The sequence below is a fragment of the Pempheris klunzingeri genome, chromosome 20 (assembly GCF_042242105.1).
Source record: "Pempheris klunzingeri isolate RE-2024b chromosome 20, fPemKlu1.hap1, whole genome shotgun sequence".
Taxonomy (NCBI): Eukaryota; Metazoa; Chordata; class Actinopteri; order Acropomatiformes; family Pempheridae; genus Pempheris; species Pempheris klunzingeri.
In genome coordinates, this window is record NC_092031.1 from 19,915,688 (window position 1) to 19,940,582 (window position 24,895).

General features: G+C 43.0%; 1 protein-coding gene across 1 annotated transcript in view; it reads right to left on the bottom strand.

The window, feature by feature from the left end:
- Window positions 1–20,257, bottom strand: part of LOC139219980 (uncharacterized) — a 31,651-nt gene extending 11,394 nt beyond the window's left edge. The window contains exons 1-29 of the mRNA XM_070852011.1: window positions 19,247–20,257; window positions 17,716–17,920; window positions 17,245–17,612; window positions 16,416–16,541; window positions 16,137–16,334; window positions 15,807–15,947; window positions 14,724–14,981; window positions 13,537–13,717; window positions 11,303–11,469; window positions 11,004–11,147; window positions 10,308–10,486; window positions 9,774–9,946; window positions 9,111–9,335; window positions 8,884–8,978; window positions 8,030–8,245; window positions 7,675–7,801; window positions 7,101–7,305; window positions 6,825–6,972; window positions 5,899–6,076; window positions 5,603–5,780; window positions 4,723–4,849; window positions 4,493–4,612; window positions 3,833–3,983; window positions 3,618–3,730; window positions 3,037–3,187; window positions 2,609–2,857; window positions 1,948–2,160; window positions 1,499–1,680; window positions 1,182–1,365 (exon numbers count right to left, since the gene is read on the bottom strand). Of these exons, the coding sequence (XP_070708112.1) occupies window positions 1,182–1,365; window positions 1,499–1,680; window positions 1,948–2,160; window positions 2,609–2,857; window positions 3,037–3,187; window positions 3,618–3,730; window positions 3,833–3,983; window positions 4,493–4,612; window positions 4,723–4,849; window positions 5,603–5,780; window positions 5,899–6,076; window positions 6,825–6,972; window positions 7,101–7,305; window positions 7,675–7,801; window positions 8,030–8,245; window positions 8,884–8,978; window positions 9,111–9,335; window positions 9,774–9,946; window positions 10,308–10,486; window positions 11,004–11,147; window positions 11,303–11,469; window positions 13,537–13,717; window positions 14,724–14,981; window positions 15,807–15,947; window positions 16,137–16,334; window positions 16,416–16,541; window positions 17,245–17,612; window positions 17,716–17,920; window positions 19,247–20,257 (6,013 nt within the window). The remainder of the gene's footprint in view (window positions 1–1,181; window positions 1,366–1,498; window positions 1,681–1,947; window positions 2,161–2,608; window positions 2,858–3,036; window positions 3,188–3,617; window positions 3,731–3,832; window positions 3,984–4,492; window positions 4,613–4,722; window positions 4,850–5,602; window positions 5,781–5,898; window positions 6,077–6,824; window positions 6,973–7,100; window positions 7,306–7,674; window positions 7,802–8,029; window positions 8,246–8,883; window positions 8,979–9,110; window positions 9,336–9,773; window positions 9,947–10,307; window positions 10,487–11,003; window positions 11,148–11,302; window positions 11,470–13,536; window positions 13,718–14,723; window positions 14,982–15,806; window positions 15,948–16,136; window positions 16,335–16,415; window positions 16,542–17,244; window positions 17,613–17,715; window positions 17,921–19,246) is intronic.
- Between the last annotated feature and the right edge of the window lie 4,638 nt (window positions 20,258–24,895).

Here is a 24,895-nt window from a genome sequence, read left to right on the forward strand (position 1 = left end):
ATCATGTAAGACACATAACTCTGGCTAACAGTGGAACAGTAAACAGGTAAAGAAGGGCTGAAGTCCAATGTTTAGCCTTTGATATCAGTTGATCATTCAAATCAGGTGGAACATGAGTGGAATTAGTCAAATCTCACAGGGAACATGCTCCACTGCTTCATGGCCAGAAGATATTCTGCTGCACTGCTTGTCCAATCCAAACAGAACCCCTATGGCTCATCTGTTTATGTAAGGGAACTGCCAAGGCTATCTAAAAGATTAGTATGAAAGCTGATATTTCACAGTAACCGACTTTGAGCTGAAACCTTTAGTTAAGTAACTGACTCATCGATAAACTGAAAATAACTGGCACCCATTTTGATAATCTAGTATGGATCAGTGATGAATTAATGAATGTGCACAGAACATAACATGTCATCAGCTCATCTGTAGCCTATTAGGGCTCAGTGGTAGAGTGGGTCGTCCCTCAATCAGAAGGTCGGGGGTTCGATCCCCAGCTCCTATGGGTCAGCATGTCCAAGTGTCCTTGGGCAAGACACTGAACCCCAACTTGCTCCTGAAGCAGCTTCAGCGTGTGAATGAGTATGAAAGAATCTCCTCCAAATTACATCCCTCCTGTATGAATGATGTGTGAATGGGTGAATGAGGATGTGATGTAAAGCGCTTTAAGTAGTTGAAATAACTAGAAAGGAGCTATACAAATACAGACCATTTATTAGACATTTGGTGAAATGTTGTAATTAGTGTATGAATTATTGAGTTATGGCTCACAGTGACCCTTCATCACCAAAATGTCATCAGTTTATCCTTCAGTCCAAGTGGATATTTGGGCCAAATTTGAAGAAATTCCCTCAAGACATTCCTGAGATGTTGAGTTCACAAGAGTGGGATGGATGTACAACATATGGAAGCCTGAAAACGCGTCCAGCCACAGCTGCCAGTGTGAAGGTTCACAAATGTATTTCTGATATTCCTTGTTTACATTACATCATACATGGAGAAGGAATCAACAAATATATTCAATGAAAAGGATTTATCAAAAACATGTGTGTCATGTGTGGGCCAACATGGATGCAGAAAAATAGTTGGAGAAGTACAGAGTTAATGTTCAATTGTACCCTTTAACAGAAAAGGTGCATGTGTCAGTGTGTCACTATTAAGAACGGTGGGTTTCTCCTTACCAGGCAGCTTCTTTGGCAGGTTGGTGTTGCCGTACTCTTCTGAGAAGTGCACCTTATCAGTGCAGGGGCACAGCAGCCCCATGTTGGTCAGGACGGGCACTGCTGTGTCTGAGTACTCGTGGCTGGAGGAGGAATGTAGCTTGATGAAAACCAAGTAGCTCACTACCACTTCCTCTGGCTTTGACTGGTGGTGAAATCAGAGGAGAATAATGGGGTCACAGAAAGAAAGAAAGAAAGAAAGAAAGATATTTAAGTATGATGTCAATACTTTTTTAAACATCAAACTTGAAAGTTATCAAGTATAAACAGTACGGTACCTTCCATCTGTTGCTCTTCAACAACGGATAGATGTGCTGCTCCAGTAGCTCCTGAGGCTCCAGTTCATGGACTCCGATTCGTCTCAGCAGCTCCCGGACCTGCTGACTTTCCAGAGGCTCCACGCAGCTCAGCAGAGAGGGGTGAACGACATTAACATCCTTGTACAATGCAGACAGAGGTCCTGTTGAGATGGAATGATGAGAGAAAAGCTGGATTAACATCACCATACCTAAAATAACACTTCCCTGACAAATATTTCACTTGAAATCTATCTATCTATCTATCTATCTATCTATCTATCTATCTATCTATCTATCTATCTATCTATCTATAGACATTACTGCTACCTCTAACTACAATTTACTACAATATACTGTCACTGAATAAGTTGAAGACATAAATGCAGTATTATGTAATTGGAATAAAGTACATGCTGAAGTGAAATTACCTGTCTGAGCTTTAGCTGCCTTTTTTTTGGTCTTGGTTTCCTCCATTGGAAAGAACACTCCCTCCCCGCTCAGTGCCACCACACGGCCATCAGCCAGGGGGATTATGGGTAGATCTCTGAGGGTTTGCAGGATGGAATCTGTCTCTCCGTAGCCGTGCTCCAGAGCACGGAAGTTGCAAACCAGCAGCCGGGCCAGCTGACGCAGGCCGCCATCTGGAAAAGAGTTGGTGTCAAAGATTTACAAAATTTTACATTACACAGAAAAGACTCGAGTGAATCCAGTATCCAGTGAATGCACACCTGTCTGTGCATAATATTTAAAAAATCTAATTTAAATTAGAATTTAAAAGAATGATGAAGATCTATTTTATTTTCCTGAATAATTTATCAGTAAAAGGAAGAAGTTAATGTCCGACAATAATGAAGCAAACTGCACTAGTGCATTGATTAGCAAATATTCCAATTCCAACAGTGAACACTGCTGTAACATTCACAGCCTCTTCTGGTGTCAGCATACATGGAATGATGGTACATCTCATACAGCATACACTGCATTCTGTCAGCAGTTATGATCCACTGTGCTGTGCCATCATTTGAAGTGACTTTCCATCACAATTGTCTCCACCCATCTTTCTTCCAAACACACACTAGCTGCACACACCTGAATGGATGCCTTTCACTCTCAACAGCTCCTTGGCCATGGCTGTGGTTACCGTGGTAACATCAGATCCCTGCAGGTGTCTGACTCCTAGGTGGGTGAGCAGAGAGGCGGGTGCAGCATGGCTCACACCCGGATGGAGATAGGACAAAGACAGATGCCTTTGTAGCTCGTCTCCGCCAATCACTTCACGGATCACGCTGTCCTGACAGACGGCCACTTGGGATGGCAGCTTGTACTCAACCTTAACATCTAGGAGAGAAAGCACAGGGACGAGCATTTAAAGGGTTATACACATGGTTTTCAAATTCTAGTATGCCAGTGCTGAACTCATACAGTAGCATTGGCCTACAAGAAACAGGTTTTTTGTCCTGTTCTGGTGATTTAATGGCTTGAAAGGGTCGAACTAGTTTTTTACGTGTGAGTAATACCTGAGTTTAGTGTAGGCAGGAAGGCCTTGCCCTTGAGCAGCTGAATAATCTTCCCAGCAACAGGCTTGAAGAAGTCCAACACCTCGTCAGGCAGGGGAACAAATTGTAGGAACTGGCAGAGGCCCTTCAGCCCCCTGAACTCTGGGTGATCCTGGAATAAGGAGAAAGACACTGGTTTAAAGGTAGACAACATCCAAGGACTGAGGAGTGATGTTACTTGTTATTATCACACACTGAAGCTGCTTCAGAAGCAAGGTGGGGTTCAGTATCTTGCCCAAGGACACTTGGACATGCTGACTTACAGGAGCCGGGGATCGAATCGCCGGCCTGCTCCCCCACTTACATACAGTCAATGTACCAATCTTTGAACAGTTTTAGTGAGTTCACATGAGAGCTCTGGCTAGAGACAGACTAATTATATCATTAATCTCCTCTTGTCCTTGTTAGTATCCTGTTTCATACCACCAGTTTGCTGTATTCTCTTTGTATCTTTCATTCTAGCTTTCCAGGTAGGTATCGTTTGCTCAGTTGTGGTTATAGTGAACTGTTTCTGACAGCCTTCAAATACTGTGTTGTCTTACGGTGAAGACATCCATGGCCTGGAGGAAAAGCTGTGGTATCTCAGATCGAAGCCACTGGTTCCATGAGCTGTCTCTATCAACATCCTCACGAGAGGAAGGGATGTCAAAGTCACCTGAAGAAGATTGAGTAAGTTGAGTAAGATTTCTGAGTAAGACTTCTTCTTCATTCCATCAATTGTGTGTCCATGAACAATCATTTCAAACTCCATTCTGACCTTGGATGATGAAACGAAAGCCAAAGCTTCGAAGGGGCAGGTAAGCAAACACCGGCTGTTTCTGTGGCTGGCATACAGTGTCACTTCCTGTGGTGTTGCCGTCAAGCTGGAAAGCCAGGGCAAGCTCAGTGGACTCAACATCTTCTTTGATCTGAAGGAGAAACAGATCAATGTCGGAAAAGATGATTCAGCTCAGAAACAAACGTACTTTGACTGAAATGGATCTTGTGCCTGTGGAATCGCTGGGAAACTCATTTTCTATTACTCTGCTTTATTCCTTCTCTTACATCATCTAACTGCCTCTGGAACATGGAAGAAGAAATGTAAGTGAAGAAAGAGTAGCAGGGGTATTAACGTGTCTTCACACTGGCATTAAATTGTTTGGTGCCATTTATTGTGTTTGAATCTGGTCATACATTCCTGCCTGGTGTGAGAACCGCAAGTCTGCCCAGTGAGTCAGATAAAGGGACAGACTTTTCTCGAGCAGAACAAAGAGCATTTGTATGGTAGCATGTCAGGGAAATGCAGAGCTGTTCTCAAGGAAGGACGGAACGTAGAAACTGATGTCAACTTCTTGTTCAGAAATCTAGACATCATACGTGTGCCTGAAAATGAAGAACAGAACAGAATGAGATTTTAATGCTAGTGTGTGTGCATTACCTTCTTGGACTGCACTGTAGTTTTGACCACGAGCCATCGCTCAGTGCCCTCAGTGTGCTCCACCTCTAACACATTGTGACTCAAGTCCTTACGGGTCATTGTCACAAGGCGCTTCTCGCTCTGCAGGGACAGACGCAGCAGATGGACTCGATTTAGCTTTAAAAGCTTGACATCACCTATGCGTGTTTGTGCACATGAATGTGAGCAAATGCATTTAGTGCGAGAGCTACTTGATTGTAGATGGTGATGGAGCGCAGGCGGTGCAGAAAGAGCAGCAGGGAGGGGTGCACGTCATGAAACAGATTCTTTGTCTGCTGGTTCTCGGAGCGCAGAGGCAGGCAGATCTTAGTGGTCCAACTTGATAAGAAAACACATGCATTTAGGTAGTTAAAAATTTGGTGGATCAAATGTGTAGCTTGAATGTGTCTTCTCCCATCCAGACCATCTCCACATGTGGTTAGAATCAAACTATTCACTTTAAAGCTGCAATAATCAAATCAGCTGTGTGTTATGCAGAGAATTGTCAACACATTTTTAGTTCTTCTCAGCTCTGTGAAGCATTTTAGCATCTTTCACCTCACTGTTTTGGTTTTACGGCTCACAGCTACACTGTTTCGCTTCACTCTTGTTCTCGGCGACTAGTTAACAGCCAAATAGCTCTGACAGACCCACGGTACACCACCATAGTAGTTTACAGTAGTGGAGCATTCAGCAGCTAAAGAGCCAGATATTCAGCCAGGAGTTGATGGAGACCAAAACTGAGAAGAACATGTATTCCTTCAGCCATTGGATAGATAAATGTAAGCACTCTCATAGGAGTGTGTTGTATTTGGCAGGATGCATCGGTGTCCTGCATCACCTTGTCGAGGTTTGTTCTGCAACAATGACTAGCTCACTGTAAATCATCCTTTGCTTATTTCACACATGACATCACAGAAAGAAAACCACAGGTGTCAATAATAAGATGATGGCTGAATTACATCCAGCTGTTTCAGTTTCAGGGTCCTGAAACTGTCGTCTGCCATCTTTTATATTACCAGTGATGGCTGTGCTTTTCCTACTATGCCAGGTCTGCTGGGAGAAAGGCCTGCTGTGTCTGAGTCATCCAACCTGTGCTGATTTATGTCCTTCAGCTGTGTGTCCAGAGGCTTCTCATCATCAGTCCAGTGAGGGAGGATGTATCCCATGGGGCCACAAGTCTTGTCAAAGCGCAAGTGGAAGCCATTGGAGTGAATCTCAGGAGCGTCTGTGACTCTAAACACTGACTTGAAGCCGATGCCTTTTTGTCCTGTGATGAGTGGAGCAATCAGAATCAATGATAGACCATGTTCAGAAAAGGTCACACATTCAGTACATCGTGAGGTGACAAAAGCTTGATCTCCTTAAAGGCAGCATGTGCATTTTACCTATGTATCCATATTTGTGTTTGCCCTTGGTGCTGCGACCCACGTCACAGATGGCCCTGATGTTCTTTTCCTGGAAGCCGGTCTCATTGTTGAGAACAGTGATGCTGTCTCTCTCCACCACAAAGGCCAGCGCTGGAATGACACCAGTCTCTGATGGATAACTGTTGTCATCAGCATTCTGAATAATGTAAAGAATAAGTCAGAGACACATTTCAGATTTTACTACAAGAGCCAACTTCACAGTGAATCAAAATCTCAAGGGGGTTTTTACTTTTACACAATATCAATCATAATATGACCTATCAATCATAATATGACATAATATATCAGCTTATAATGGTGCAATATTTCTGTACTTTCACTTACAATAAATGAACACCAAAGAGTCAGCACAACCTTTTTCATGCATTGTAACACCATCATCCCATTTCAGTGTCTGATAAACCTTTATGATTTTATTCAATAACATTTTGCTTGCAGTGCAAGTGCAGTGCTTAAGATTTAGTGGCATCTAGCAGTGAGGTTGCAGATCACCCTTCCCTTTTGAAGCATGTAAAGAAGCTATGGTGGCTGACAAGGATGCAGCCAGCCTCCCTTTGCATCTTCTTTTGCTAAATAATAAAAGCGATCCTCCATTTGTCACATCGCAAAATGGTCTGCCTCCACTTTTCTCTTCGTCTTCCACCTGGTCCACTTACGCACAACGCGAAAACACAAAAGGCCCTGTTTGTCTGCTCTGGGCTACTGTAGTGGCGGTGCAACATGGCAGACTCTAAAGTGCTCACTCTAAGCTGACCAAAAACATCAACTCTTAATTTGGTCATTAAATAAATCATAAGTCATAAATATTATATTCAATTTGTGCCAACAGAGTCTCTAAATCTGACACACTGCAGCTTTAAGGGTGTAGATATCATAGATACCACCTGAATGAGTTCCAGGACAAAGTGTGTGTCTTTGCTGTAGAGCTCGGTGGAGAGGCGGTCCAAGCTGCGGCCAAGCCTGTCCTGGTGGACTTGCATCAGCTTCTGGCCTTCAGCATTCAATTCCACACCAACACCAAACTCACTCTTCCTATCAGAAAAAAGGGGGCAGACAAAGAAAGTATAGATCAGCTATACTTTTTGGAAGCCACATTTGGTAAAATGAGTGTAATGGATAGAGCGTGGGTCATTGTAATGGGAGACATTATGAGAACAGACCTGATGTCCTCAATGATGGCTCTCTGGAGATCTAAAGCAGTCACTGGTTGGCAGCTGGCAGCATCCTTCCCATCAGCAACAGACATTTCAGACTGTTCCTCACCTCCTTCAGCTTCACTGCTGACACTTGATGCCTCTCCATTAGGCAGTGAGGTCAACTCATACAGCTCCTCTTCATCCTCTCCCTCCGAAACCTCACCATTGACTAGAAGAAAATATTTAGCCATTAAAAAATAAGAAAAGGAGTGCTATAGCCCTTTACTTAAATGTTGCATTCTTGTGGTATAGTAGTACAAGAGGCCGACAGGTGTAGCACCGCCATCACATCAGTGTCGCCGGCGCCACTTTGGCCCTTGAGCAAGGCCCTTAACCCCCCCCCCCCCCTAAGATCGCTCCCAGGGCGCCTTGTATGGCTGCCCTCTGTTCATATGCATGTGCATGAGTGTGGGGCATGTGTGTGTACATATGATGGGTTAAATACAGAGAACTAATTTCAATTTGTAAAGTGTGCTGTGAAGTATGCTGTACAAAAAATTGACCATTAAAAGGATTGAGATATACTACTTTCAGTCACCTTGATCTAGGTTTTGGCTTAGATGGGAGGAGGCGAAGCTGTTGTCCACACCGTTCTCCTCAAGATATTCATCTTCTCTCATATCTAGAGCTGACAGACTGCTGCTCTCAAAATCTATTAAATTAGACTGAGGTACAAAAAGAAAGAAAGGAAAAAGAGTAATTAAAAAAAGCTGATCCAACAACTAAATCACTGATTACTAAAGGAGAAAACACTGTATGTTAACACACAATACTGTCTGTTAAGAACAAGCATTTAAGCAGTAGGATTGCACTGGTGTTGATACTTGTCACTTTGACCCATTCAATCTGATCTGAGTACAGTCTTTCTGTTTTTTTCTGACTTGTCCTCTGACCTTGGCCTGCTCCATAGTAGCAGGAGGCATGGTGCAGTTTTGGTTCTGTTGTGGGTTCAGCTTTTTCTGGTAGTCTTTGACCCAGTCTGTGATGCCCAGGAGGAGGCCCAGCTGATGCAGACAGTTCATGTGTTTAGGGTCAGACTGGGCCACAGCGATCAGGACCTGTTTAGACTTGGCCTGGCCCAAGACACGGGAAAAAGGCTCCAAAAACACCTGGAAGTCACAATCACACACATTTCTTAATCAGAATACAACAGAAATGCACTTCATCCAGTAATCATACCTTTACACATTTGTAATGCAAGCTATGTTGTAGCAATGCACTGCAAAAACAAACCAGTGAAAAGGAGTTACAATGACAGCTTTAGTCCTGCGTCTACTGTAAAACACAAACTGTACTAAGTCTAAAGTGACCAACCAGCCTGCTGTATTCATCTGACTAGGCTGGCTTGCTGGAAAAGTGTAACTGTAAGAGGGATAGCGCCAGTCACCGTCATCAGTTTAGGTGAGCAGATTTAATTGACAAACTAAAGCTGCCTGATCTTTCTGTCAAGCAGACACTGAAATGCTGCTACAGGTTTGTGTTTGTTTGTTAAAAGCTGAACTGTTTCCTAATTCAACATAGATTATCAAATGCACTGATTAGTTTTCAAATAGACATGTGTGGTCCTAGGATATCAGAACTTGAATCTCTCTTTCCTGTTGGCTTCTTCAGGAGCCTTAGGATGAATTGAACAGCTTACAGTTCGCTCTCACCTTCTTTAAACTAAAATCCAAACAAAGCTCAAACATAACCTCTCTCCAGACGGCATATTATTTGATATTATTTGGGCCAATACAGTGTGACTGACCTGTTGCATCACAGCCTGGCAGGTTCTGGCAGGTATTCGTGTCAAACACGCCAAGAGGAATTTAGCAACTCTGCTCTCTTCAGCCTGGGACAGATCTAAGGAGCACAAACCTTATTTTAGTAATGATGGCACCATCGTGCAGCATTTCAAATGCAAGGCTTTATTTTCATTTGAAACTTTTCCTTGCAATGAAGCGAATTGAACAGCCATCCCTGGTGAATCACTACCTTCTTTGCCCACAGCTTCTGCCAGGGAGCTCTCCATGTGATTGGCCAGGAGGGCTGTGGGGGCATTGACAATGCCATCAGCTACCACCATGGATACAAGGTGACCAGCTGTGCCAATGGGGTCGAGGGCCGTGGCAGCACTGGAGAAATGTTTGTCTCCTGTGTGTGTGGTGATCCTGAGCAGCAGACCTGGTGTCACCTCTAATGCGGCCAGGCCTGTATTAGCTGGGTTGTAAAGTGAATAAAAAGAGTTTGTCATTCACATTTTAGCTCTACATTTTATCATTTGGCAATAACATATCACACAACTCAACTGTTGCATTAAAATGTTTATTTACTACATTTTTTAATCTAGCGGACATGTTTGAGCACCCCATGGCTACGCCTTCCAACAGGTAGAACTGTGTAAAAAACAAATAGAATCTGTTTAAATCAATCAAAGTGTATCCATGATCATGTCGTTAAAACAATATAAAGATAGTTCATTAATTCAGTACCAGTTAATATAGTCTACACTTCCACACCCTGCATAACCAACGGCATTAATCACTTTGGCAGATTAAGACCTCAAAATGCACAGAAAAACAGTGTGTAGCAGCTAAAATCCCCCCCTGCCCCGTCTACATGTTGTGTGGAATGTGTGCCCCACGCTGTTTCTCCTACCTGCATTTCTTTCAATGAAATCTTTGAGGGAACCATGAAGGGGTTTAAAGATCAGCTCCCATTGGCTCCACTCACTTAAATCCTCCAGCAGGGGGCAAGAGAGCAAGCTGGCCAGGGCCTGGGCTTTGGACATCTCCCCAAGGCGCCCCACTGCCTCACACCCAACCTCAGTACTGTCCATGGAGGGGGGGCGTAGAGAAATGAGGACAGAGATGAGGTTGGGCAGACAATGACAGTAGGTTACCTTTAGCTTATTTAGCTTTCTGGCAGATAGAACATTCATTCAGAAGTGACTAAAATGACTCAACACTTGGCTTCATTAAAGGAGCATTCCATCAATTTCACACATGAAGCTAAGTTTACTCATCATGAAAAATATTGTACAGCATGTGAAACCCATTGCATGATATCTTCTGAGGCTTTCCAAAGTTAGAAAAAATAACCCTGATGATGTCATAGTGATGTCATTAGGGTTCTCTTAGCTTGGACTTGAGAAACAGAATTCTCATCTGTCTGTGATAATATACTGCTGACCTCGATTTGACATGTTTGGTAAACAGGGCTGACTCGTAATAGACCTGGCTCAGTCCTCCTCCAACCAGCCCTCTCTGCCGTTGGACCAGGCTAGCCAGCATGCGCAGAGTGCCGTAGCCCAGGTCGCCACTGTCCCGGACCCTGTAGTGGGACCTCAGTGCGAACTCAATGTGGGAGAGCTGGGAGAGGAAGTAGATGTTAGTGTTCCTGTCACCTTGTAGTACATTTATTTTACAGAGAAAGACTATCAATCTAACACTGGACTGCCCTCGCAATTCTCCACATTATTTTTAGGAAGTGTTGATTTCCAAGCAAGAATGAATTGATGAATATTTGATTTCCAAGCAAGAATGAATTGATGAATATTTGTTTGGTATTTTGATTTCCACTTGTGAAAAAGTGCTCACAAGGCTCAGGTTATTTCCTGATCCTACCATAGTGCAGCAGTGGATTGATATAGTAAATGATACTCATGTTATGGAAAACCTAGCTGATTTTTATTTGATACTGATACTGATATACTTTTTACTGCTCCTAGGTGCACAATTTCAAAGTTCTTCAACTTAAAAAGGAGCAGGGGAAACAAGACTGCTTATTTTAATGTGTTGAGATACATTTTGCTGTCCCAAAATTAAGAATTTCAAAAAATGCATAATGTTATTGTGACAACTTTGTGTGTGCCTCTTAATGACTCACTTCATCTGGATCAGCGAAGTTGATGTCCCCACACTGTTTGATGAACTCAAACATATCTTGTCTGGTCGGTCTGAAACCACTGCCAGCAAGGTCCATGCTGCCACTGCCCAGAATCAAAGTACACCCCACTGTGTCCTGTAGCAGCTGCACACGGCCACAGACAAGAAGGGTGAAAACAGAAAACATGTTCATCTTATTGCTGGATAAGGATCCTCACAAAGGCTGTAAAACTCCTTAGATCAGTATTTCACACTTAACAGTAAGATAAAGGGTTTTAGAGATGAGAAAACAACTTGTACCTGGATGTGTTTCACCAGGAACTCCAGAAAGTTGCCTTGCTCTAAAGAGAGGAAATCTTTGACCTGGAAGTGTTTGGTCAACTTCCTCTCCAGAGAGACCAAGTGGGCCAAAGTGATGGTTGAGGTCTGAGTGGACAGGTTGTCTTTAAGGAACTGCTTTACTTTGGCTGAAAGACACAAGGGCATATAGACTGACTTAGACTGATACATCATTAGTGGACATGCTAATCTTAGCCCCTCCCAAATTGATTATCTGGTCGATAGTGCTGCAGATTCACTGTGAATGACACTAGACTCTATCGCCCCTCTAAAAAAGAAGAGAATTAAAGACAAGACACAAGCTCCCTGGTATAACTCCCAGACACGTGAGCTTAAGCAATATTCACGAAAACTAGAAAGGACATGGCGTGCCACCAAACACACCGTTTAATCTGGCAAGATAGTTTTAAAACCTATAGAAAGGCCCTCTGTAATGCCACTACTCGACAAAGAGCCAGAACTCTATTGATCCTTGCGATCCCTTAGAGCTCAGCAGTAACAACTTCATGAGCTTCTTTAATGATAAAATTCTAACTATTAGAGACAAAATTCAGCACCTCCTGCCCTCAACAGGGTCTGGTCCAACTTCAAACCTAGGAACCATAGAAACAGCTGTTACACCTGATGTGTACTTGGACTGTTTTTCTCTAATTGATCTTTCTGAATTGGCCTCAATAGTCTCCTCATCTAGACCGTCAACATGTCTCCTAGACCCCATTCCTACTGGACTACTTAAGGAGGTCCTGCCCTTAATTAACACGTCCTTACTGGATATGACAAATCAGTCTTTACTAACAGGCTACGTACCACAGTCCTTCAAAGTAGCAGTAATTAAACCTCTCCTGAAAAAGCCTACTCTAGATTCAGGTGTGTTAGCTAACTATAGACCTATATCCAACCTTCCCTTTCTCTCCAAGATCCTGGAGAAAGTCGTAGCTAATCAGCTGTGTCATTTTCTAAATTCTAATAGTCTATTTGAGGATTTTCAGTTAGGTTTTAGATGAACCATAGCACAGAGACAGCACTGGTGAAGGTTACAAACGACCTCCTTATGGCATCAGACAGAGGACTTCTCTCTGTCCTGGTCTTGTTAGACCTGAGTGCTGCTTTTGATACCATTGACCATCACATCCTGTTACAGAGACTGGAACAGTTCATTGGTGTAAAAGGAACTGCATTAAGCTGGTTTAAGTCCTATTTATTAGATCGATTTCAGTTTGTACACGTTAACAATGAATCCACTGTCCACACTGAAGTTAGACATGGAGTTCCACAAGGTTCAGTGCTTGGATCAATACTCTTTATCTTATATATGCTTCCTCTGGGTAATATTATCAGGAAGCACTCCATTCATTTCCACTGTTATGCAGATGATACACAATTATATTTATGAATAAAGTCAGATGAACCCAATCAGTTGGCTAAACTTCAAATCTGCCTTAAGGACATAAAGTCCTGGATGAGCAGCAACTTTCTGCTGCTAAACTCAGACAAAACTGAAGTTATTGTGCTTGGTCCCAGACACCTCAGAGACAACAACATACATACAACATACATACTCTGGATGGCATTAATCTGGCCTCCAGCTCCACTGTGAGGAATCTGGGAGTCTTATTTGATCAGGATTTGTCCTTTAACTCCCACATTAAGCAGATTTCTAGAACTGCCTTTTCCATCTATGTAATATTGCTAAAATCAGCCCATCCTGTCTATAGATGATGCAGAAAAATTGGTCCATGCATTTGTCACTTCTAGGTTGGACTATTGTAACTCGTTATTATCAGGCTGCCCCAATAAGTCCTTAAAGACTCTCCATCTGGTCCAGAACGCTGCTGCTCGTATTCTGACGAGAACTAAGAGAACAGACCATATTTCTCCTGTACTGGCTTCTCTTCATTGGCTTCCAGTAAAATCTAGAATAGAGTTTAAAATCCTTCTCCACACCTACAAAGCTCTTAATGGTCAGGCTCCATCATATCTTAAAGAACTCATAGTACCGTACTACCCCACTAGAGCACTGTGCTCCAAGAATGCAGGCCTACTGGTGGTTCCCAAAGTTTCCAAAAGTAGTGCAGGAGCCAGAGCTTTCAGCTATCAGGCTCCTCTCCTGTGGAACCTAACGCTAAATAAAGATTGATTGACATTATCAGGCTGGCTAATATGTGCAGCAGAGACACTATATCTGGTGTTGATACCTTCACTGGGGAGGTATGTGGTGGGCTTGTCCACTTTTTTAGTTTGTTCCGTGGTTTTGGGTGCCTTATCTTTGGGCACCAGGTCTTGTGGGACAGCCAGGGAGCCTCCACAGATGGACAGCTGAAGCAGAGCCTTTGCCAGCTGGTTATCTGACACCTGCAGCAGGAAGCTCTGGACAACCTGGACAAACAGACAATGTAATCATTGATATTGACCAATAAATCACTATCAAGTTGTGTTTCTCTGGCACTCCTCTAGTTGTCATCAAATTCAATTGTTCTGAATGTGGAAACCTTATAGAAACATTTACAAATAAAGTTTGTGTGTCACCTGAAACCTTTTCTGACACTTTGCACAGTGCTGTCTTTGTTGCTAACATCTACCTCTGTTGGCTTGGGAAGGAGTTGGGAAATGATCCTTGTTGCTGTGGTGGTGGGCAAGTGTTTTTGTTTCTTCCTCTGCATTTTTCTTCATAAACATATCCCATATCCCATATTTGTGTGTAATAACAAGTTCTTCATTTGTATGTGCAGAACAATAAAGAGTCACCAAATAATTACCCATAGGCCTATAGCCCATAACCCATAGGAAAGCCATGCAAACACAGGGAGAACATGCAAACTGCACACAGAAAGGTTCAAGGTTCAAACCACAAACGTGCTGGCCAGTGGATTCCAACCTTCTTGCTGTGATGCAACAGTGCTAATCACCGCAGCACTGTGCATCCCCATAATCTATATATATGTAAGATATGCTAGCTGCCAAGATGAGTTAAAGCTGGGGTAGGCAGATGTAATTGGGCAAAAAATCAAGCACATGCACACATGCTTTTCAGCATGTACACGTGGCTCGTCAGGCTCGAGGGGCATTGGACAGAGGGGGGAGAGCTGTAGTTTTCAAATTCAGATTTTGTTTTACCTTTTCCAGAAAACTGCATCCCCCACACCTTCATTAAAGATTAGAAGATTATAGAGAGTGACAATTTATAAATGAGTTCAGAACTGATGAGCTATTCTGTAACAACCCCCGCCCCCCCGATGGCTACAGTTTGAGCTTGGTGGAATTAACAGCCAGCAGTCTAAAGCAGCAAGTTAACGCCACATGAGGTTCCAAAAGAGCGGACACAAAATTGCCACAGTACCACTGAGCAACCTTATTTGATGCATGTGAGATAGAATGCACCCACCTTGGCCATCTTGGGACTGAACAGCCCCTCTGCATTTGAGAAGACTGTCAGCACTACCTCAGCTGCCGACATTGAAGAATACTTTTTCCTGAGGTCCAAGCTGCCTGTGGAGAAGGAACCTGCTCCTTGCAATGGCTCCAAAATGCTCCTCTTGATCTTTCTCAGCCGCTCATGGGTCTCCTCCTCCAGCTCTTTCTGGATGACCTCTCTGGCTCGCTCCATGATGCTATGCTCACAACGACTTACTTTATTTAAGGTCTGAGGACGTACACAAGTAAACTTATTATTATCTGAACTGTATCACTAAATGTCCACCAACGCCTCCCTCACTGATACGGACATAAATGGCATCTACTTCATAGACACTGTGGTTCATAATTACTGCTACATAAATGAACAATGTTTTCTACCAAAGTATGTCCAACAAGTACCAATGTCTGTCTGTCTACTAATGATGTGTTCACCTGTGATGACAGCATGCATTAGCAATTTATACTAGGTCTAGAAAGCCCAATGGCTATTCTCTAATAATGTGTTCAAAACACACATGGATCATGGATGCAACTTTGAAGATTGTGGGTATGTGGTACAGTAAAACTGGTCTCACTGCAAAGCACAACTATTCTAACAGGTGTGATGAATTTGAACATCACCAATAAAATTGTGGTTAGCTGCACTATGTTTCACTATTCAAACCAGTGAAACACAGCACAGCTATTCAAACTGATATAAAATCTTAAAAATATCTCTAAATCTGAAATATTATATATTATTAATCTGGTCATTAATCTGTTTTTCCCATAAAGCATCACACACTGACTATAAGGGGACACTGAGATCCAGGAAAGCACTACACTCTACATTTTCACATAGCAAGACTTTGCATTACTGGCCAGTTATGCAGGCAAACAGATTTGGGCCACTGTCGACCATTTCTGATGTAGTTGTCCCTGTCATTTTGTCCTCTGGTGGATAAGAGTGCTGCTCTTACTTTGTGATAGTGAAGATTAAAAAAAGTGCAGAACACAAAACATCACTCATCAGTCAACAACTTGGAGTGCTGCAGTAACGAATGTCTCTTACCGCGATGGGCAGTCCAACACTGTGTATCCTGATGCCCAGCTCATAGGGAGATTCACAGTTGTAGTGATCAGCCATATACTTCATAAACTCAGCTAGGTCTACTTTTGGCTTGCTCTGCTGCCTCCTAAAGATGAGAAGTTGCTAAACAATAGAAACAGGGAAGACACAATTAGAAAGTTAGATAGAAACTCCAGAAACCTCAATCAGTGAATGGGTACATAAACCTGACCCCACTTACGTAAAGTGTATAAAACTGTAAAGCAATAGCATCTACAATATGTTAGGACCGCTTTCATTACCCAAATCCCTCAGTTACCATGGAAGTCATACCTTTAAGATGTCTCTCGTCTCGATCTGGTGGATATCATCATCCTTGGTGTTACTGTCGATCTTGAACATGCGGTGGATGAGAGGGAGTTTACACAGGGGCCCCAGGTTCAGCTCTTCATAGTGTTTCTTGTCCTTGAGGCCAGCCAGTGACTGGCCCAGCTCATACAGAGTACAGATGGATGTCGCTGCTTCAGTAGACTGACAGAGAGAGAGAAAAGGTGTCGATCGCAGCCAAACATCTAGATTAAAACAAGTATAAGCAAATGAATGTCTGCCAACCTCTATGAACATGTTGATCTCTCTCGTGATGTATTGAAGGTTTTTGAGGGCTGGAATTGTCCAGGGTTTTATCCCTTCTGCTTTCAATGAGGGAATTTGCATTAGCCCACACACCCTGGATGTCACCTGGATAGAGTTGCAGAAGCCATTGAAGGGACAATGAGGAAATGAAATGCAGTACATCAGTTAGTGGTACAGATCTTAATAGCACAGAGTTAGTTGTCTCTGAAAACATATTTCCTTGGTTCCTCCCCCCTCACACTGGTTTCCTTGCATTTCATTATACATCCTCTGTGGGAGGAACCAAAACACAAAGATAAGATATGTGAGGGAAACGAGGAAAAAATGAATTCATTCATTACTCATGTAATGTGCTGCATAACTCGGCCCACCTTCAACCTGTACAGAGGCCTGATGAGCCAGTAAGTCACCACACCTGTGTAGATGAATTTATGCTACAGTTCAAGTGCACCTTTCTGTATTCATTTATTACTTACTAGTACTAAAACTACTGGATGTGCCACGATTCTTCTGTGGTCCAACAAAATTTTATCTGCGAATTCAAAGCATTTAAATGACTTAAATGTGTCCAGGTATGTATAAGCTAGTGTAGGAACACTTACTGGTGTGAGCAGTGAACTTTTGCTGATTACCTCACAGACATCACATATTCTATATATTTCACATGAAGCTAGAGCCAGGAGGTGATAGGCAAACAGCAGCGTGGTTTAACACGGAGTTACATGCTGGAAGTATTTGTTGGCCGGGTGCAGATCGAGTATAACGTTAAACTTGTTCTTTAAGATTCAACATGCGCAGTTCTCCTCACCTTCTCTCTGGTGACCAGTTCTCCCTCTGCAGCGATGTCTCGTATCACATCGTCCATCAGACTATTGAGCGTATCCTCATCCAGGACTCTGCTCCTTCTCCTACCTATGAGCTCCTCCTCATCCTCCTCCATAGCCTCTACTGCCCGCATATTAGCCCCATGGACCTCTCTCAGCTGGGCATGATAAGCTTCTCTGAACATAGGCACATTGCCCTCTCGCTGGGTTGCATCTCTAATTTTGCTCTTGTGCTCTTTGCTCGCGCTCACACCTGCCCCCAGCACTGGAAAGTCTGAGTCAGAGAGGAGGTTGGACACAGTGGCCTGTTGCTGCTGCTCTTTTCCAGGCCCTCTTATGAGATTCTGTGCTGCTGTGGAAGGACATGTTAACACGTATTTAGAAGCTTTATAAGTATGGTTAAGTGACTATGTTTGTTCTTTACACATGAAACGCATGTCGCCATGTTTGGCTACCTGCAGTTGCTGTTGTTTCCAGCACAACAGTTTTGGGGTCTGCTGTTGGGTCAGAGTGAGTGGATAGTTTTTTAGGGTAAGATGCTTCCCAGCTGTCATACAGAGACATGTACTGTGCGAGAGGCAGATGTTCATTGAACTGCTGAAAGTAGCAGGTTTGGAGCTGGTCCATTGATGGAGCACTCAACTGGTTCTTCTTTATCACCTGGAACAAATCAGTAAACTTCAAATGATTAAACACACAGTCCAACATCTACATGCAAACTACAACCAAATCTACATTTTAAGTTCATTATCTTTTTATACATTTTAAGGTTTGTTTGCATCACTAATGACCATAAGCTTCTGAAGTGAGAGCTGTTGACTAACACACAAAATCCCTTTAACTATGATTATCCATTACACAAGCTCTTCATTTAAATGTGTTAATATGCTTCAAAATGAATAAAAATGCACAGTGAATTGATACCACGCCCACAGATTTAGTCATTTCTGTGTCTGACATGGACAGTTTTCACTTGAGCCTTGAGCTTTTTGTATTTCAAAGCAACGGGCTGAGCACCAGATGTACTTCTCTCTGCAATGGAAAATGGTCTGTATTTGAATAGCGCCCTTCTAGTTATTTCAACTACTCAAAGCGCTTTTGAAAACCAGTTATTTCTTTAAAGTCATAGATGATCGTATTGAACAACTAAATCCCCTGCTTACATTACCCAAAGTTAATCTGCTAGATGTCACAGAGGGCAAAATATATGCCATTGGACACCCATTACCCCCCAGTCTGTTGCCTGGTGGTGAAGCATTAGTTAAAGGATAAGGTTGGTGTTAACACAAATTTTTCTCATTATCAATCAATTCACAGATTTTATTTTGATTCAGTCCCACATAGTCTACTACTGGCCCCTTTTTAAAAGTGAATCGATATTTTTGTGACCCATTCTTATAGATTTCTGTCAATAGGAGCCAATGGGCTTGAGGAAGAAAGCACATGAAACAGTTTATACCCAGTATTCAACTCTTAATTGCAGCTTAAGCCATCTGTGTAAAGGAGGGGAACCGGCATGACAAGATGCTATTAGATGCCGACGCTGTTGTGTTACACGTCACGCCTTTTTCGTATTTCCAGAAAGTTGGCATGCTTTCCAAAATGGTACACTGGGCCAGTTGGCAGGCGTTGTTTGGTCCAATGTATTAAAGCGCAGCCAGCTTAGCAATAGTGCACAATCTCTGTGTAAGAAGGGCTTTAGTTAATGACAACAGCCCATAACATTTTTACATTGTTTTTGTTTCAGACATGTTTCAATGAATTTGAGAGCAACATCAAGCTCTCAGCGCCATAGTGGACTCATAACCCCTGTGAGTAACGTCTGCACATGACGCCTGCTTTCCTTCTGTCATGGTGCGCTGGTTAATGTTCTGTGTCATGCTTGATTGAAGGATGCACTAATTCATTAAGAACAATAAGAAATGTTGCTTCACAATCAAATATAATCAGATACTCAGATGAAATAAACGCTGATACATAACTGACCTCCAGGACCCTCTGGTACAGCTGCTGCTGGGTCATTTTCTCAGCTGGCTTGGCCGCAAAAAAGACTGGGTTACCAGGAAGACCATGGGTGGAGAGTAAAGAGGCAGTGGACATCAAAGGAGGACCTAAAGGGGTCACTTTTTCCAGAGCGGGAGGCACATAGTGAGAGCTGGCATCCAGCTCTGGCATGGTAACTGGCAGGGGAGCAACAAGTGATTCAGTTCTTTTTGGTGTCACAGGCCTGCTGTCCTCTGTAACCTTTGCTGACTTTGCTACAGGCTGACCAGGAGGCTGGTGGATCTTATGGAACACCACTTCCCCCCTCACAACTAGGTCTCCTTTCAAAGATGCTACCAGGCAGGAAATAGTTTTGAAGCCCAAAGATGCTAAGGCCAGGTTGTTGTGATATGTCTGGCTGTAGACTATAGCCAGCATCTTCAGAGGAATCCCCTCTGGACGTTCTTTCATCATGGCCACAACATTTTCTAGAATCTCCTCAATCCTCTTGTTGTGTGTTGTAGCTTCAGCTCCAGCTTCAGCTCCAGCTACGGTCCCACTTTTACGCCAATGGTCCTTGTGAAACACCAGTTTCCCCTCCACAACCAGATCCCTATCCAGAGAGTCTACCAGGCTAGCCATGGAGTCGAAGCCCAGGGAGGATACAGTCAGGTTCTTGTGGTATGTCTGACTGTAGAATACGGCCAGCTTTTTCAGGGGGGTGCCGCCTGGGTGCTCCTTCACCATGGCCACTATATTTTCCAAAACCTTCTCTATATTCTTGCTGTCCTCTGTAGCTTTTGGTGATGTCCCAGCTCCAGCATTCCTAACACTGCGGTGGCTTTTGTGAAACACCAGTTCCCCCTCCACAACCAGATCCCTATCCAGAGAGTCTACCAGGCTAGCCATGGAGTCGAAGCCCAGGGAGGATAAAGTCAGGTTCTTGTGGTATGTCTGACTGTAGAATACGGCCAGCTTTTTCAGGGGGATCCCAGCTGGGTGCACCTCCACCATGGCCACTATATTCTCCAGAATCTTCTCCATCTTGAGTAATGCTAATGAGTCATGGGAAAAAGAAGCCATCATTAACAAACACTGGAGAGTAGTTTACCAACAGTGTGTGCTCTCACTAATATGGTACATTCAGTGCATGTGCTTTAAAGGATGATGCTGGTGTTAAATTAACTTTCATTACTGTCAACACATCCTATAATCATATTTTGACAAACAGTCAGAACACAAATACACAATTTCCTCCAGTTTGAGTAACATTTACTTTAAACGCATCTCCTTTAAGGTGGAATTATATATTTCTGATGAACTGAACAGAAAAACAGGCAGATAACTATAAGGTATATGGGTAGTTTCGATACAATGACATCATTACTCAATCATGCACTGACCAGAAATGATTTCCTTAGCAAAGATTTGTGTATGTTACATATTAAATGCTTGCTTTCTAATGGATATTGACCAGATGGATATTTTAAATTACCCTCAAAAATCTGTCTGGCTATAGCGTCAATATATTTATATTATATATATATATATATATATTATATTATTTCTATAATAAATATAAGCAGTATTTTTATATTAGCACTGGAGCAAATGACTGTATGCATATGAAAGGTGTCAGTTGTTAACCCACGGAGAAGGTACCATAGGCACGATACGAGATGAATCCCTGTTTCCATTGTGATTAAAGGGGAGATGACTTTTCTCTCTCTGCTGTATTTGTTTGAATATTCTAACCAGCAACAAATTAGAGGTTAAGGTTAACGTTAAAATGAGGTGACTTGTGATTGAAGACATGTTGAGCACACATTGAGCAATTGTGGCAGAAAATTGCCAATAATAGTTCCTGTTTTTACGTTTGTTGCGAATATGTGACGCCCGTAATATTGACCATAACTTTGCCATCCATCCATCCATCGTCTATAATGCTTATCCTTAAGGGATATTGAACAGCAGTGCTACATATTCTTTTGCATCATGTTGAATCACCTCATATCGTGTCGAAACTGTCTCAGTGATGGAGATGCACATCCCTATTTTAACAGCCACACTGCACAAGTGTGTAGCATGTCATACAATCCTATCCATGAGGTCACTATAGTAACATTCAAATATGGCATTTCTACAATTCTGTTGACTTTAATACAATGAAACTACAATGTGCACGACATATTTAAGCAGGCACAAAGAGCATCACTTTGTGGTGACACACGACCATACAACTTGTTAATCACTGCATCTCTTTGATGTAATATTCCATCGTGACCAAATTCAGTTCAGGACAGGCCAAAGTTGTACAATTTCACCTGTAGACTGAAAAATGCTGTAGCTAACAGATTCCAGCTCTCACATTGTCATTTTCTGCCATGACTTCAAATTGGAGTGCGCTGAAATGAGCTACAAATAAGAAACTTTGCCAATATGTGGAAGGAACAAGCATTAACTTCACAACAAATATGGGCCCAGTCGACCAGATGGTGGCGCAGTAATTAAGAGAGAAATGACTTTTCAGTGCCCAGCCTTCAGATCACGTTGAACGATGACTTAGTCTGAATCTTTGTGAATTTCTAGGCCTGATGTTTCTTGCTTTCATTGCTCCTGGGTGTAACCTTTCTCTATTTTCTTTCTGCAACCATTTTACTAATCCCCGTCCATGTAATGTGTCTCACCCTTTCCCCTCCCTGTCTGTCCCTAATAAACTCTGCACACCAATAAAACGCTGCTGTAGTCCTTACATTTGCTCTCACTCCTGTGACTGCTGCGCCATTTGTGTTCTGCTGTGTTGTTGTTGCTGCTAGAATCCTGGCTGACTGAGCTTATTTCCACTGAGCGTTAAAGAAGTTTAACCTGATTTGATTTCATTAGCCAGTTTCGATAATTGACAGCTTTGTAAACTCGATGTTTAAGAGACGCTTTGGTCTGTACTTTGGCTGTAATTACTGGTCAGTAGTGCAATATTCAATCAGAAGGCTCTAATCAACTAATCCTTCACCTTAACAGATTCAATTGTCACAAACCAAGTAACCAATAATAGCCAAATTGATAAATCAAGCACAGTAATTAATAGGGCAGACCATTCTCTCCTCCAACAGACGGACACCCATTAGGTAACTATTAATGCTTGTTAATGACTTTACTGCACACACAAAAATGACAGCAGAGATAAAGCAGAGATACCACCAAGTTGAAACGGTTTACAAAGCTCAACCTGTCTATGATAAAAATCCATAATGTTCAACCATGGCAAGAACATTACAGAAATATTCCATAACTATATCATATCATAACCAGAGTTGTTGTACCAAAACATCAAAATGCTGCTAATGAGCCTACAGGTTCCATGGTGGATAAACACAAGTCAACAGCACAAAGTTGCATGACAGCTGAGATCGCATCCACTTACCGAACTCTTCAAGTGACAAGACCTGAGGTTCATGTCCCTCTGAGTCTGAACTACTGGTTATAAACCAGAAACCCTCCTGTTTTAGCTTGTGTGCCCCCCCCTCCTGCCCTTCTCTCACTGTGTTTCATTCTTAGGAAAGCCTGAGAGAAATGAAACTGAAAGTAACCGGCAGGCTCACTCTAGTCCCCAGCTGATCGTGAAGAGCCACACTTTCATGTTCCCAGAAATGCTTCTACCTCACCACACAATGCAAAAACAGAGCCAACCAAAGCAGTCGGTTACAGAGGAGCAGCATGTTGACGTTATGACAGTAAACCTTTTTGTCTCACCAGAACCAGTAGTAAAGTGGTCTGTGAGGGGACATCAAGGACAAAACAGAAGGACAGTCTAAACAGGAGAGTCATGAGGGGTGATGTGACTGAGGAAGGGAGGGGAAAGAAACTGTGCCTTTGAGTTTCACATTCCTGACTTATCCCGGCTCATTCCGCCTTAACTACTGTGTAATTAGCCATGTGATCTCTTAATGCCCAGTCAGTGTGTCACTAGTGAAAACACCTGTGTGCCCACGGAAACGAAACACAGAACAAAAGTATAACTTTGGTGCTTTGATTTAGTGGATTAGCTTTTAATGACTACTTCTTAGTTAGCATCTCAATGCTAATTTCTTTACTGTTCATCAGACTTAGACAACTCAACTGCTTTCTTGCACTGCATGTGACTCTAGTCCTGCAGTCCCTGTAGACAGTATTTATACAATGAGGTAACCTTCTCGGCTTCAAGAACAACAGAGCAGGGTCTGCAAGGAGTCAGTGAGCGCACTGAAAACAGCTGTGTGGGGGCATACCTTCCAGTGGTGCGTTTGTGACCTTGGTCAGTGCATCATGTCTTCTCACCTCAGGATGACAGGCCACAGAGGTTATCTATCAAAGCCAATCACTTCAAATCGTAGGTGACAGGACTGTAACCTGATGAACCAGTTTGGTCCTGCGCTCGGCTGGCACTGATCCAACACACTGGTCTCCCTCCTGCAGAGAGGGCAGGAGCTGGTGTAGGTGCTGGTACAGATGTAGGTGCTGGTGTAGGTGCTGGTACAGATGTAGGTGTAGGTGCTGGTACAGATGTAGGTGCTGGTACAGATGTAGGTGTAGGTGCTGGTACAGATGTAGGTGTATGTGCTGGTACAGGTGTAGGTGCTGGTACAGATGTAGGTGTAGGTGCTGGTACAGATGTAGGTATATGTGCTGGTACAGGTGTAGGTGCTGGTACAGATGTAGGTGTAGGTGCTGGTACAGATGTAGGTGCTAGTGTAGGTGCTGGTACAGATGTAGGTGTAGGTGCTGGTACAGATGTAGGTGCTGGTGTAGGTGCTGGTACAGATGTAGGTGTAGGTGCTGGTACAGATGTAGGTGTAGGTGTATGTGCTGGTACAGATGTAGGTATATGTGCTGGTACAGGTGTAGGTGCTGGTACAGATGTAGGTGTATGTGCTGGTACAGATGTAGGTGTAGGTGTATGTGCTGGTGCTGGTGCTGGCTTGACTCCACTTGTCCTGAATGCTTGCTGACTGTCTGCTGACTGTTTTTCCAGTCTTCCATGTAAAGAACCTTGTGAGCAGACAGTCCCGCATGGTGGAGACACAGGTTGTGTTAACTCTAATATATAAGCTTGTGTGGAAAATATACATCAGTTTATATACCAACAGTTCTCCTCCATCAGTTACTAACATGTCCTCTGACATTATGCTACCGTTATTAGATTGTAAAATGAGGGCGGAAGTTAAAACAATGTGCGTTTTGGAACCAAATGTAATGTAACGTACCGTAACGGTAACTAACCAGAGGGATAACGGACACGTTACCTTTTCCAAAGTAACAAAGTAACGTCACTGTTGCACCAACTAAGTTCATCTACCGTTCAGCTCTATACAATAACCCGACAGCAAAACACGACCTACAATAGGAGCCTGAATCTCCAGATACCTGTTCTGGTGCCAGACTATCCCCTCTGGTCGCGGCTGTCTGGTGAGTGTCTCTGCCTTCACTCCACATCCTCTGAGTGGGAGCTGTGGGGAATAACCATGGCAATGCAGAGCCACGGTCAGGAGCCAGTGGGACTGTTTACCTCAGCTAGCCGACCTGCTGTGCAGGCTAACGTTAGCCTACAATGCATTAAGTTATTATGATATAACTGTAAATTAATCACATAAGTCGGTCAGTAAGACGCGTAAAAAT